The 14,929-nt window shown below is 47.9% G+C and overlaps 2 protein-coding genes across 6 annotated transcripts in view; one reads left to right on the top strand and one right to left on the bottom strand.

Annotated features, from left to right (window-relative positions):
• FRMD5 (FERM domain containing 5) overlaps positions 1-14,929 on the bottom strand; it is a 250,884-nt gene that overhangs the window by 10,215 nt on the left and 225,740 nt on the right. For all 4 annotated transcript variants that reach the window (XM_039888279.1, XM_039888278.1, XM_039888277.1 and 1 more), the window contains exons 7-10: positions 12,996-13,083; positions 5,263-5,351; positions 2,356-2,419; positions 1,666-1,757 (exon numbers count right to left, since the gene is read on the bottom strand). In XM_039888279.1, coding sequence (XP_039744213.1) covers positions 1,666-1,757; positions 2,356-2,419; positions 5,263-5,351; positions 12,996-13,083 — 333 coding nt within the window. The remainder of the gene's footprint in view (positions 1-1,665; positions 1,758-2,355; positions 2,420-5,262; positions 5,352-12,995; positions 13,084-14,929) is intronic.
• Positions 1-14,929, top strand: part of WDR76 (WD repeat domain 76) — a 114,042-nt gene that overhangs the window by 63,519 nt on the left and 35,594 nt on the right. The gene's annotated exons all lie outside the window — the stretch shown is intronic.

The following is a 14,929-nucleotide window of genomic DNA, read 5'->3' as shown; positions in this document are numbered from 1 at the left end:
AACCAATCTAGGTCTGAAGCCTTTGCCATGAGACAACGGTGAATATTGAGGGAGCTATGGCCATAATCCGTGAACAGAGAGTTCCCATTCCCACCTATCTCAGGGATCTGTGAGGCTCAGCCTACTTGCTCTCCTGCCCGAGCACATTCTTGAGTCTGACACTGGGCCAAGGGAACGGCCAGGGATCTGCACATGTGAGATGCTCAGAGGCCAAAGAGGCTACTGCTAGAGACTTGATTTGACCCAGGATCTGACCCATGCTAGAGGCATTTAACACTTAATTAGAACATTAAATAGTTAATGGACAAACAGTGAAGAACAACCTTGGTTTCCCCTAGCTAGGTGTGGAGATCTATTAATGAAAGTACTGAGAAGCGGAGTCTGGTCACAGGTTCAGAAGCAAATTCTATTCCCATGATACAGAAAAATAAAGGCCTTCAGAAATGGTACTGAAATGTTTTCTTATCTTTCCTTGGATAGCCAGGGACTGAACCAGAGGGAAGTTTGACCATGTGGAAAGTCTTTTCCGAGTATGTTCTCCTTTATGAGATGACCACTCAGGTTAGAATTCAGTTCATCCATTCAGTTCATCCCTTATTCTGTATCAAATGCATAGAAATTATTAAGCAGTTCAGAGAGCCTGCTCAAGAAACAGCCTCTGGGGCCATGGCCCTACAAACAGGGCCTGCATCCCATAGCAGAGTCTGTTCACTGGGGAGGAAGATAGTCCCTCCCCCGCCCCCTCAGCAATTCCGCTCTCTCCAGGATCCTTCAGGTTACTGCAGGGAAAATTATGGCCAATCGGGGGCAGAATATATCACACATTCTTGTCTTACGTTGTCCTGATTAAGATACAGCTTATTAAAGCATAAATTTTTGCATTCTATTTTTAAAACAAAACCAAGGGTTTTAGTGAAACATACTTTATCTGGTATAACCCCAGTTTCTTGATGGGCTATTTCTTTGTTCCCTAATCCCTTTGTGACCACTTTTTTTAAGTACAGAAAACTGAACACAAAAGCCTCATATAGTTTATAAAGTCCTTTGGTAAGCGAAGTTGTCATCTTTGGCGCAAAGTTGGCTTCTCAGTATCAGACAAATCCTTGCCCCACTCCAGCTACCCCATCCCAGGCTCTTGGGCACTTGGCCTGTCACTGGCAACACCCCTGGCAGTGACACTCCAAGAAGGGCTGGAATCAACTCCAGCTTAACACCAGGCCACCCACTGGGGAGCGGGCCCCAGAATCTAAGGCTCGGGGAACTGCTCTGGGCTGCACCTGTTGCTTTATGGAGCTCTTGTATTCTGGGTCTCCCAGGGCTCTGAATGCCTCCATGGAGCCAGTATGATTCAAGTTGGGCACCTGTGGGCATTTTCTGGTCCAAGGCTTGTCCTGAAAAGACCCAGAACTGCTTTGCCACTAGGAGTTGTCCGAGGACATCATAAGGCAGACCCCTTGGGAAACTGCTGAAACGCATTCCCAGACCTCAGCTCTGTCACTCGAAAAGATACAGACCAACACCCCAAAAAGGGTCTGAACTTTATAAGAAAGCACAGCCTTATCATCTCACATCTCCTTTCTCAAAGTTTCCTGCCCATCATTCCTCTAAAAGTAGCTTTTATGACTTCGGCTCTGATGACAGTCCCCATGCTGTGTGTCCACTCACTTGTAGAAGGCTTGGTTCTCGATTCCACATTTCCAGAGGTGCTTGCAGGCTTCTGGAGTTGGAGCAAAATATGTGAGAATAATTTTCTTTTCCTACAAAAAATCCCACATAGAAACAGCTGAGTGTGGATTGAGATGTAAGCCAGGACACTGACCCCTAAGCTGTCTGAGAGCTCCCATGACTCTCTGGGAGAGGCTGCAGATGGGGAAGGGGCTATCTGGCAGCTGGCTAGTTGGAAGAGAAGGCCTGCAGGTCCCACTGGGGCAGAGCTCAATTCTCTGCATTAGTTCACATCTGGCAGGTTCAATCAGAGTAAGTCTCAGCTGGCACAAATTGAACCAAGAGAACCTTCACCTGAGAAAGAGGCACTCATATCTGAAATGCTCTTTTTTTTCTTTTTTAAAATACTTATTATCTTCTTGGTATTTTTACATGGAAGCAAAAGAATCTTACTGTGACTGCATTTCCTAGAGGTATGGAACCTCTGGGTGTCAACGGCATTCCTTAGAAAGTCCTGTGCTCCAGGGTCTGGCCACTTCTCCATCCCTCACCTCTGGGTCTTGGCTTTGGTTTTAGCTTAGCATGCAGGTTGCTTAGCTCTACCTAGTTGGGCCACTGTGGTTTAGCCCTGGCCATCAGGAACCACCCCAGCGCCCCAGCCTCCCTGAAAAGAAGGAAGCCAGTACTCACCTCTTTCTGACTTACGTATAAATAAAAAGTCTTTCCTTCAAATTTCAGCTTGGTCACCTCATTCCTAGAAGCACAAAGAAAATACCAGTCACCTCGCTGTAGTCTGCTTGTTCACAACTAAGTCTCGTAGATGCACAGCCCACCCCAACTGGAAGGGGCTCCAGGCACAGACACAGTTTTAGCCAAAATTGGAACTGAAACAAGACAGCAGCGCAGTGGCCTTAGAGAACAGTTGAAACGGTTCAATCTACAGTTTTCTGGTCAATCACACTATAATAATAGGGTGATAGGAGAATTTCGGGCTCATCAATAGTGGCTGTCAATGGGGAACATTGGCATGGGACGTGAGTCTAGGTAGAGTGGTCCTAGGCCATTTCAGGATTTGCTTCATAACAGAGGTGCATTATCTGGATGGGACCATCAAACGTAAGATGCCACAGGTAGGTGATGAAGCCAAAGTTCAAGATACAGCAAATAATGAAAAACAATGCAACCAGGTTCTGAGGGAGTTGAGTCTTTCAGGTGACTGTGCCACTGGATGGAAAATGCAGTTTAATGTAGACAAATGTCAGACGGTCTCAGGGAGAGGTGTGGGGCAACATACCAAAGAGAGAGAACAGATTACATGGAACAGTCATGCAGCGTACTGACCAGGAAAGGGACTTAGGGGTTTTTGTAGAAAAATCCTTGAAGCCACCAGCTCAGTGAATGGCTGCAGTAAAAGAGGCAAACAGGATACTGGGGTACGTCACCCGTGGGACAGACACAAATCAGAAGTGACATGGTTACTATACATGGCGCGGCTTAGACCTCACCTCCACAAACTACTCGCAGCCTTGGTTACATTTACAAAATGGAAAGATGACCAGGGTCTTAGGTGGGTGTCCCTGAGAGCCAGAGAATGAGGCCTCAGCATTGGTTCCGCCTCGCTTCCCTTCCATTTGCCTGACACAGCTGCCCTCTGGAGCCTGAAGGCTCTCCCACCTCACTGGGGGCACAGTCCTTATTATTCTACCCAACTGGGATCCCCAAGGAAGTCTGACCATGCACCTCTGCCTCCACTTGGCTTCTTCCTCTTTGCAATTTTTGAGATTTCCTCAATATCCTAGGAGGTAGCAGAAAGGTAGTGAGAACCATGTACTGAGTTTACTACTGGACAAAAATCAAGGGACAGAGGAAGGTCACTTGTTCCCTGGAAATCATGGCTGGTTCAGGATGAGTTCACAACTCTGACCACCGGTTCTGCGCTAATACAAGCCACAGCGTATTCCTTCCCTGTTTGATTCCCTCCCAATCAACTTCTTACACACAGAATACAGTAAATATCGATTGGTTAATATACAAACAAGCACACAGATCACCTAGGCTTCGACAAGTAGGACAGGAAAGAAATAGTTTTCTATTAGAAGTGAGATGGGGTTTGTATCTATTAAAGTTGAGACCCATTGAAGAGGAGATTTCCTGAAGAAGCGGATGTGAGAGAATGAAACGGGCCCGGGAGAGCCGACTGAGCGTCAGGGCTTCTGGAGGGGCAGGGATTCTTCAGGACTGCAGGTCCCTGTGACAGGTGTGTCCTACATGTTTCTAGCCAAACGTCCCCTACCAGGGACCTCGTGAGGCAGCTATCCCGGTCAGGATCTGGGCACTCTTAAGGAACGTCAGACAACCCAGCTGTATCCAGGGGGCAAGTGCCCCTCACTGGGAGAGTGGGGGCCTGATCCTGCTCATTGTCTTTTTTGGAGAAGTATTTTGTTGGACAGGAGATCCCATACCCTCACCATTTTCACCCAGAGCACAGTGAGTGGGCCAACTTGAGAGTGCCTAGCCAACAGGTGTGCTGGGGCAGCAGGCTGCCTTGTGAAGTAGCTGTTTTCCTGCGGAATAGCAGCTGGCTGGGCATATCTGGGGAACAGTTTCACTAGCACTCTGATTGATCATCATATGGCCAATCTCCACAAGAGATTGGGGAGCTCAGCAGGGGAGTCGAAGAGGACATGAATAGATGCTTTGCCACACACCCCCGCAGAAAGCTCACCAGGAAGCAGCTCTGTCCTCAGATTCCTATTAGCTCTTCTGGAGAAGGCAAAGGAACCAAGACAGGAGCAGGCTTCCCCGGCTGAGCTCTGCTGGGCCAAGGAAAGCCACTTGTCCAAGCCTATGAGAGGAGTTGGCCAGTTTCTGTACCAAGAAGGTACCAAGAAGGTACAGAAATCACACAGGCTTAGTAGAACATACAACATGTTCTGAGGAGGCTGAAGCACGTTTGGTCTCCAGGAGAGTCGATGTCCATCAACAAACCAGAGTGTGCACTGCATCACCTCCCAGAGCCATGCAGCAGAACAGACCCCAAACAGATGGCGCAGAGAAGTTCAGAGTAGCTTCAGCTGAGGCAGTGCCTCTTGCCTCTAGAAATGGGAGTGGGAGAGGGGAAGAAGGGAAAGTGGGGATGTGACTCCTGGAGGCTGAGAACACCAAAACTCTAAAGAGGGATAAGAGAGGCAGCATCTGTGCTCTTGCAGGCAGTGCCTACAGTGGGGACTGGCCCAAGGAAGGTGTTTGCCGCAGGGTTCATTGTGAGCCCCTCCTTTGTTGGAGAGCGGGTAAGGGAGTAAGCATCCATACAGATGCTAGGGCCCTCAGCGGGGGGCAGTCCCAAGGTCTCGGTTCTCATGGGAACTTGGCTCTAGCCCCAGGCCTCTCATCCTACCCAGAAATCAACCCTCTTTCTCTGGAGAGGCTGTTGGCTCTCAGGAACACCCCTCTGGAAGAATAGGATCCCTAGGAAGAGACCACTACCTTCATCAGTTAGCACTACAGATGCCTGATCACAGACAGAGGACATGAGAACCACAGCCCTTCCTAGTTGGTGAGGTGTAAAATGCCTGTTTCGGAAATGAAGACACTTACCATTTTATGAAGTGGACCCTCTTGTTTCCTTGTAGAACAACAAACCCAAAAGGCGTGAAGGCCAGAAATGCAGCATTTCCTGATACATCCTGCAACACAGAAAGACCTCTCATCTGGGTGATGCAGTCATAGAGGTGAAATGGTGAGGGACACAGTTGTTCATTAGTGAAACGGGGTTAATACTTGGCAGTAGGTCACGGGAGAGCATGGCATTTGCTACTTACCTTCGTTGAGACGTAATGCCCTTAACTCTAAGTCGTAGATTATAATGGTACCAATCTTAGAAGGCTGTTGTGAACATCCAAAGAGAATGGCAAACCCTCACACATTTCTGGTGGGATTATAAAATGGTACTGCACTTTGGAAGCAGTTTGGAATTCTTCAAATTGTTAAACATAGAGCCACCACATGACCCAGCAAGTACACTCTTGTGTACCCAGAAAATTGAAAACATGTTCACACAGAAACTTGTACATAAATGTTTATAGCAGGATTATTCATAACAGCCAAAAAGTGGAAACAATCCAAATGTCTATCAACTGTTAAATGAATAAAATGCGATACATCCATATAATGGAATATTATTCAGCAGTAAAAGGGAATGAAGTACTGATACATGCAACTACATAGAGAAGAACCTTGAAAACATGCCATGTAAAAGAAGCCAGTTACAAAAGATCGCTTGTTGTGTGATTCCATTTATATGAAACGTACTGAACAAGCAAGTCCATAGACAAAAAGATTACCGGTTGCCAGGAGCTGTGGGGAAGGGGAGATGGGGAGTGGTGGCTAATAGGTACAAGGTTTCTTTTTGGAAGTGATAAAATGTTCTATAATTAGATAGTGGGGACAGTTTCATAACTGTGCATATACTAAAAACCACTGAATTATGTACTTTAAAAGGATGGGTTTTAGGATATATGAACTAAACCTCAAAAAAGCTGAGAGGGAGGGAGGGGCAGAGGAAGGGAGGGAGAGAGAAAAATGAATATGAATAGATATGGCAGTTATCATGATGGGCCCAACACACTGAGCTCCTTCAGAAAAGCGTGGCTGAAGATAAGCAACTGGCCAAGTGGAACAGCCATCACCAGCCCTAGAGGCCTCCTGGTCACCTGTCACATCAACTTGTAAACACCATGCTGGAAGTTCAGCTGAGCAGAGGGGAGAGGGTACAGCAGAAGCTGTAGGGCATGGTTCCCTTACATGGGAAAATGAGCTCCATAAGGACCGGATTTTTCTAGTTTGGGACAGGGCACACAAAGCTGATTGATGGATTATGCTCTCTCAGAGGAACTTCTTTTGTGATAGGGGCCCCAGGTAAGAATCTGCTCTGTCAGGGTGTGCATGTTCAGGTGGCCAGAAAATTATGGCAGGATGCTGGCCAAATGTGCGTGCAGGACAGCTATCTGTTCCATAGCTTAGGTGGTGCCATGGAGTTAGGGCCAGGCACCTGGCGTGAGGCGTGCAGGTGGGGCCATGGCTGTCAGGATCTCCTCGTCTCTTCCACCTTCAGGATTTACCTCCCTGGAACAGATCTTCAGCCTGTTCAGTCCTAAGAACAGTGGGGCCTCTGTAGGGCTTCATGAGCCTTGCCTCAAGAAAAAATTCAGTTTTATCCTAAAACTGTCTTAAGAGTTAGGGTAACAGGTATGAGCATCTGGGTCTAGGGAATAAACTAAGTACATGTTTAGCAAACATTTCCAATTAATGTATTTTATTATTTTCCTTTTCTCAGTGTCTGTTGTGACCCTGACACTTGGCTGCAAACACAATGTCATTCAATCCATGGGCACAGCAAAAAGTTGTTTAAAAATAACCTGAATGGAGATACTGTGAAGCCACGGGGCTAAATTTCCTCCCGCTTGTCATCAGTGCTTGGTGGTGGTGGTTAATACCTGAGCACCAGCACTGCACACAAGCACGGTCCCTGCCAGCGGGCACCAGTGCTAATCTGGCAGATTGGCAAAGATGTGGGCAGGGGCAGGCTGGCCCTTAGGGTGGAGAATGCCCGGGAGAGGTGGGTGGCCTTCCACTCACTGTGTAGTCAGGACCCAAGGAAGTCCTGGACCTGTCGGCTCCCAAAGACAGACTTGAGGGTGCAGACTTTCCCTTATTTGTACTCAACAGGCCCACAGAAAGTGTTCAAGTGGGCGGGTAGGGAAGGGCCTCTCTCGCTTCTTGCACCACTGACCCCTGCAGGCAAGAAGAGTACCTGCACCACACCCACCACTGCCTATGTGACCTGGGCCACAGCCCTTCATTTCTCCGTGTTTCAGACTCCCCATTGTAAAATTAGTATTGATAACATTATCTGCCTCTTAGGTTGTGCTTAGTAGGTACCCAGTACATGCTAGTGCTTATGTCGTTGTTAATATTATTATGGCTGCTACTAATTATCTCAGTTTGTTGAACTGAATTCAAAGTCCAAAAAAAAAAAAAACACTAACGTTCTCCTATTTTTCCTGATGTTGACAGAATTAAATGTTAGTTAGGAAGTGAATATGTGGGAAGTTGGGATTGAAAGGGAGAAGTCACTCACTCATTGTTAGGGGACTATGGAAAAGGGGGATTTGGGTGATATACTTGGGAACTGGGGTGAAAGTAAAGTGGGCATAAAGGGAAGGAGGCGGGGCTGTAACAGAGATCTGGGGGTCACTCCCGTGGCTCTGCCCAGAGCAAAGGGAAGAGAAGGTCCTCCCATGAGCTGGGTGGTGCTGGCCAGGTTACCTGGGTGGCACTGTCTGCACCATCCAGATACCTCCAAGTGAAGGCAGCTGTTGGAGTTAGAGGGGAACAGCTTCTGACCAGAACGGCTGATTTGGAACAGGGAGCGAACTGGGAATAAGCCCCAATTAGATGCACCATCATTCCAATAAGTAATACTAGCATCTTGAGGCATCCTAATCCAGTCTCTTGAAGCTGCTCCCAGTTGCAGATGAAGGCTGTTGCAAGGCCCCAGCACCTGGATATCCACAGGGACTGAGGGCAGCTGGAATGTTTGCCGCTTGTGTCTGGCACGTGAGGAGCGGGATTTGGCACTACAGTGAGAAACCTCACATCTGTACCAGCACGAAAACACAAACAGGCAGGCATGCTGACACCTTCTCTGGAACTTGCCCAGTTTCTTCTATCTAACATGTCATTCTCATTGTGAGTCTGCCCTTGGGATTTGTGTGTGAAAGAACAAGTTATGTGACAAAAAGAGAAGGAAACGAGGACGAGAAGTGACACGGACGATAGTAACCCGTCCCCTTCCCATCCTGATGAAATCAGTACCCACAGGACCGAGCCACTGATGGACCTAAGAGGTGGAATAAAAACTCAGGTCTTGACAGCTGCAGGCGGATATCACCAGCTCCACTCTACATCAGCTACCAGTCAAAAGAGTTGTTCAGTTTTACAGTTTGAAGTAAAAAGTTTGTTTTCAATTTTTCATCCTTGTAGAAAGAGCTTCTGTCTTGGTTTAGGACCCCAGCTCTGTTCTTTATTTGCTCTGTGATTTACTTAACTTCTCTGTACCTCCATTTCCTCATTTGTAAAATAAAGACGATGAGACAGACTTCAAAAATTCTACTTCTATCTGATGGCCTAAATAACTTGCTGCCAGGACATGGCCAATGGTGTTTTTCTTGGAGAGAGGACAGATTTGCACCAAGTCATTCCTGTGGAACCCACCATCGAACTTGACCTGCATCAATTCAGTATCATCAAAGGTTCACCCTAAGATGATCACTCTGCCCAGAAAAGGATTTTTGGAAATCACAGCACTGACTTGGTTCTTGGAAGTAGGGATACCTTTGCCCAGTCCCCACAGATTCCACCTCCAGATACAATGAAGTGGGCTTCTGTCTTCTGCCGCCCCACAGGACATCCTAGGTATGACAGTAAAGACCACAACATTCTTGGTTGTTACACCTCTCAGAGTCATTCAGTCCTCTCTCTAGAGCATGACAAACTAATTCAGTCTGCCCAGTGTCCTTGCCTGGGTTGATGAAGCCTTATTATTCCTAAAACCATAGGGAAGAAGATTCTGCATGCTCTTCCAGGCACTTATGCCCATTCCTGAAAGAGCTCGTAGCTGGGAACTTTTACATTAAGTCAGTCATGAAAATTGCCCAGTTTCAATATACTTAAACATGGCCACGAGAAACTAGGGTGGAAATGAGGAGGAGGCAGCACCCAGTAAGAGGCTTGGCGTCACACCCTGACAGCTCAGAAATGGAAATCTTGGCAGAAACTTGCCACCTCGGTGGCTTTACTCAACTTCTTCATTTCAGCAGTGAACCTGATGCTCTCCCCACAGTGCAGCCAAGAGGGGCCCACCTGAGGATGAGGGCGAATCATCACTGATCCTTCTTCTGTTTCTCCGAGGTCAGGGGAGGGTGGTTTATATAGAGAGGAGACTAGGTGGCTAGATCATTATGACAGTAATGATCCTATTTTAAGGGCAGAGGAATGATACTGAAATCAGTTTTCTCCTGGTCAGTATAGAACAGACATAAAGTCACTTGGTGAACTTACATTAAATTTTTATATGATGATTTCAGTAGTCTCGTTAAGTCTTTGTCCTCCATTCGAACTGGCAGTAAGTCTTGCTTTGTTCCTAAATAAATTCCATTTCTTCAGAAGGAAGAAGACTATGAATGATGAATGAAAGAGCACAACATTGAGACTCAGACAACTCTGGATTCAAGTCCCAGTACTGTCTGTACCAGTGACTCTGGACTTGTCAGTTAGTCCCTCAGAGGCTCAGTGTTCTTATCTTTAAAAGAGGCCAAGAATATCTTCTTGGCAGTGTTGTCGAAAAGATGAAATGAGATAGTTAATGCATGTGACTGGCACGTGTAGGTTCTCAGTAAATGGCACCTTTATGACTCATAACAAAGCTGGCTGTCTGTGACGGGTCCGACCACTCCACAAACCTCAACAGGGTAGGAGGCCACAGTCTGGGCCTGCCGGAGACCCAGGGAAAATAACCAGTCCCTCCCAGGGCACCCTAGAAGGAACAGGATGGTGGCTTCTGAGGCTAGAGAGGTGTCAGGGCTGGGGAACAGGTACAACGCTGGGTTGCCAGTGGTTTGCTCCACTATCCTCATCCAGCAGCTGTAGGCTTGGTCTGCTGGGGCTCCTGCCAGGAGTTGGGGGCCAAGGAGAGAGGCAGAGAGCTCAGGACAGCTTGTGCAAGTTCAGAGTTTGGGTAGTATTGTAAGCCAGCTAGCTATTGGAGCCCTCAGCCTGTCCCACCCAGAGTTGGTAGGTCCCAGGGCCAGGCAAGGACACTGGGCAGAAAGAAATGATCAGCGTGGACAGAAAGAACGGCAGCTTCTTAATCAGTCCAGGAGAACAGAGCCCGGCCAAAGCGTTGTTCTGCTCTCATTTAATTATCAAAACGATTCCTCTTCTTCTGTCGTCCCTAGGGCTGCCTGCCCTAGATTCCCTGGGCCCAGTAATTGCCTCTCTGTTAATAGAAATCATCAGTATTTATTACACCGAGTGCTCCAGCTTATTTCAGCTCTCCTTGTAGCGACATTAGGGCAAGTGCTTGGTAGCGTATCACTAAAGTGACTCTACTTAAAGACAAGAGTAAAAGGCTCCCAAACTGTTCTTGCTCAAGAAGGCTGAAGAAATCTTGAGCCAGAGCCCAATGAGATGAGCTGAAGGGCTGTTTGCGGGGCCCGCAGAAGTATAGGGCCCAGGAACAAGGGGCTGGAAGCCCAGTACTATGACCTTCCCCCATCCTCCCTAGAGGAAGTCCCCTGAGGGCTTCTGTTCCTTATAAATATACAGTGGGAGGCAATGTCAGTTCAAATTCTTGCTCTACCACTCAGGGCCTTGTAAACTGTGGCTTCCTGGAACTTTCATCTTCTTATCTATAAACCAGGAAGAAGAATATCCACCTCCCAGCGCTGGCAGGAGGATTAAATGAGAAAATAATGCAAAAGGACTGCAGTGGGCTTGCCATGGAAGGCCTGCCACAAATGCCTCTTCCCCTCTTTCTTCAGCCTCTGTGTCCAATGACAGACATACTCATCAAAGACAGGGCTGAGTCAGGAGCCCCACAGTCGCGGGGTGAATGTAGATTTGGGCTGGATACCAGGCTGGCTGCCACTGTAGCTCCCAGGTGACCCCATCCACCTCCACTTAGCTGCCCACCCACCACGTGCTGTCAGTGACAGCCCTGCTGTATGACCCATCTCTGAAGAGGCGGGCACACTGTGTGGCCTCAAGAAGACCAGGTAGGTTTGGAGTCAGAAGCAGACGTGCCCGGCACCTTCTGATGACCATATCTTTAGGCAGCTATATCCTTTAAGGTCCTGAAGTGACTCAGCAGTTCAGGGAGCATAGTTGTTGAGTTCCTACTGTGTGATTTCACACAGATGAGGATGGTGAGGCTCAGAGAAGCCTCCACAGGCCCCAGTAAGTACGAGGCCAGTACTGGAGCTGAGGCCCGCTGACTCCAAAGCTCTCTTCAGTCCTATGCAGGCCTTCTGCTGACAGTATCTGAGCAATTTATGAAGGGTAAACTACATCAGTTATGCAGAGGGCATTATTTAGGAAGCTTTGCTAATTAATTTGTAAATATCCATATGCTGATTTTTTGGTTAAAAACTGGTGTGAATGTGTTTTCTGACAGTGCCAGCCCCCTCAAAAAAAAAAAACAAAAAAAAAAACAACAACCCCACAAGGGTTATCTGGCAGTAGTCTGCACTGGTAGATAGGGAATTGTGGGGGTGGGGAAGGTGATCAGCATTTCTGAGTGCCAGCGTGTCCTTAGAGTTCACATTTGAAGTTTCAGACCCAAATCCTATGCAAGAACAATTCACCATCACCTCACCAAGAAGCCAAGAGAAACAACTCCACCCCACATCGCTGGGTTCCTTGGTTTCTAATTTATACTTTTAATTTTTGTTGGAAACTTACAGCATACACTCACCTATCAGGAAGGAAAGGTCAACGTCCTCCTGCTGCCCTTGGATACCGTCTCCCTCAGATCAGTTTGAGAATCAGTTTTACTGGCAGTACCGGGATCTCTCCAGTAGTAGAGAGAAAAACTGAGGCAGAGACTAGGTGCATCAAAGCAACCGAGATACGGAGATGAAATCAAGGGATATGGCCACAGAGAGACAGGAAAAGGCCACGGGTCTCACTGCTCTCTGCAGTGATTGTGGCTGCTTGAGCTCATCTCCAAAATGCCAGACACATGTGAGTAATTACAGAGGGTTTTTTTCTGGGCAGAGCCTCCCTGGCTGGTTCCCGTCTCACTCTCACAGGCACATAATGGAATTAAATGTGACTCCACTGCAGTTCCGCGCAGTGACTTACGCTGCTGTAGTCAATAAAACCCATTCTTGGAGAGAAACTAGATTACGGGTCAGGGAAGAGTGGGCAGTTGTGAGCCGCCGCTGATCATTCCCTGTGGGGGGCCCTCCACATTCCTCCTGTCTTCACTTCCACCAAATTACCCATGGCTGCCAAAGTGGGGCCCCAGTTTCAGATTTGTTATTTAGATTGACTTTGCCTCAGACCCTCCGACATTGATGTGGCAGCACAAAATTATGCAGTGTGGAATCCAGAGTTTTCAAAATGAGACACTTTCTCTGGCATCTGTCACTTAAAGAGCTAATCATCCAGCTATTGGAGGGGCAAAGGGCGCAGGCCCGTGGTCCCTCCTTGCCTGCTGTCCTCTAAGAAGGCTAGGTCAGCGTAGCCTCCCATTGTGTGGGCCTTACCTTACACGGATGGGGGTCCACTCCATATGTCTCCAATGTCTGTGCTTTTCTTAAAAAATTCAGCTCTGATGTTGCTGGTGTTTGACCACTGGAATAAAGAAAACAAAATGGTTTCAGGGTTTCCTGTTCCCAGAGCTTCCCTTGCGGTAAATTATGAAGTGCTCAGGGTGAGTCTCACACTCCAATTTTTCCACAGAGTGTGCTCCCTGCTCTGTTCTAGGACCAACTTGAGATTCCTGTCTGGGGTCAAAAACTCAGATGTCTTCAGGGTGGGGCAGGCTACATAATGAATGACATGGGCCAAGTGTAATAGTAGGGAGTGGTGGGGACTATGGCAATTTGAGAAGCGCTACCCCAATGAATGAGGGCAGTTGCTCCCCAGCTCCAATATTGTACCTTTGTGGAAATATAGGGCCCAGCATTGCTAGATGAGATTTTTAATGAGAAGTCAGAGATACTTATTTTTATGTGGTATTTTATGATTTTAAATACTATGGGGGCAAACGAAACACATCTGTAGGCTGGCTACAGGCCATGGGTTTCTCATATGTGATCTGATCTAGACGAAATACAAAGAGGAGGCTCGTATATCTTGCTGGTGCTGCCTAACCCTCTTCCTTTACAAAGAGGGAACATGGGAATGGAGAGTGACGAGACACAGCAGGAGACAGTGCTGAGCTCTCCGGACTCCACTATAGCTTTGTGTGTCCACAGGGTGATGACTCTGAAAAAGGAAGCAGCAGCAAAAGGAAGAAACCAGTCCTGGTGCCAAACCATCTGAAGGGGCCTTTAGCATTATTCCCCTCCTGGCTGCCTCTTTAGCAGGTGTGTTGATGAGCTCAACATAGACCAGGGGCAATATCGCCGTAGGGTTCTCTCAGGGCCCAGGGGCTTGGTGAAACAGACATACTTCTGCAGATGTGGGGTTGGTTTCAGAGTGAGGAGGGTTGGGCAGTTTGTGAAGTCAACAACTCTGATGGCTGGTGGGCAGGACCGAAAGCTGCTCACTTCTTGTTCATCCTTTGCCTCAAAGAATCTAGCAGGACAGGAAGATAAACCACCCAAGTTGAGGAGCAGGCTGGATCCCCTCTAATGTTCCTCTGGAGAGGCACCAATCAATCAACATCTTATGTGCCAGCCTCTGTGCTGCCTGCTATAAAGTATACAAAGAAATTTAGTGCACGGTCTGGACCCTCAAGGAACTCATTGGAGTTGGAGAAAGGAAATACAGACACGTTTTTACATTACGAAGATGAGGCTGACCCTGTGTAAGTAGGCATTACTTTGACTACAGACTTCTACATCTACCATTGTGCTGAGACACAGAGAAGGTGTTTGGAAAGTGCTTGTGCAGGAGGCCAAGGGCAGGGCACCAGAGGCAGCTAAGCTACCTCTTCTGGGAGCTTCCTCATTCCCTGTCTGGAGGCTGGAAGGCCCAGTGGGCTCCATTCACCCCTGGAGTCGGCCCAAACCTCCGAGGCTCTCAAAGCAGGCATCATTTCCTTGGGGATCCCTGCCTTCTGGAGGTTTCTGGAGGATGGTCCCTGCTGCTCTGACATCTAAAACCCTCCTGGCCTCGGCCAGGGGCAGTCTCAGCACATCCCTGCTCTCTCCTGTGAATGAACCATGAGCCCTCACACAGGTCCGTGGTATTCTAACTTCTACCACTAGGGGCCGCTATTTCCCTAACAGAGTGATGGGAGGAGCCGTTGCCGCCCAGAAAGGCCGCGCGTGCACAGTGAGATGGATGGAAAGCAGCTAAGATTGCACCTCTGATGGGCGTCTCCACTCCTCTGTGAGGGTTGGGAACCAGTCCTGCCCCAGAGTGGACAGGAGGTCTGTTTACAAAGGCTAAGGAGCTTTGGGGACATATTTGTTGGTAAAATCTTTGCGTGAAGGTGAAGATTTGTGTGTGTGTGTTTTCGGGGGGTGGA

The sequence above is a fragment of the Pteropus medius genome, unplaced genomic scaffold (assembly GCF_902729225.1).
Source record: "Pteropus medius unplaced genomic scaffold, Ma_sr-lr_union100, whole genome shotgun sequence".
Lineage (NCBI taxonomy): Eukaryota > Metazoa > Chordata > Mammalia > Chiroptera > Pteropodidae > Pteropus > Pteropus medius.
The sequence above is the reverse complement of the archived record's forward strand: the minus strand, read 5'-3'. Positions and strand labels throughout refer to the sequence as shown.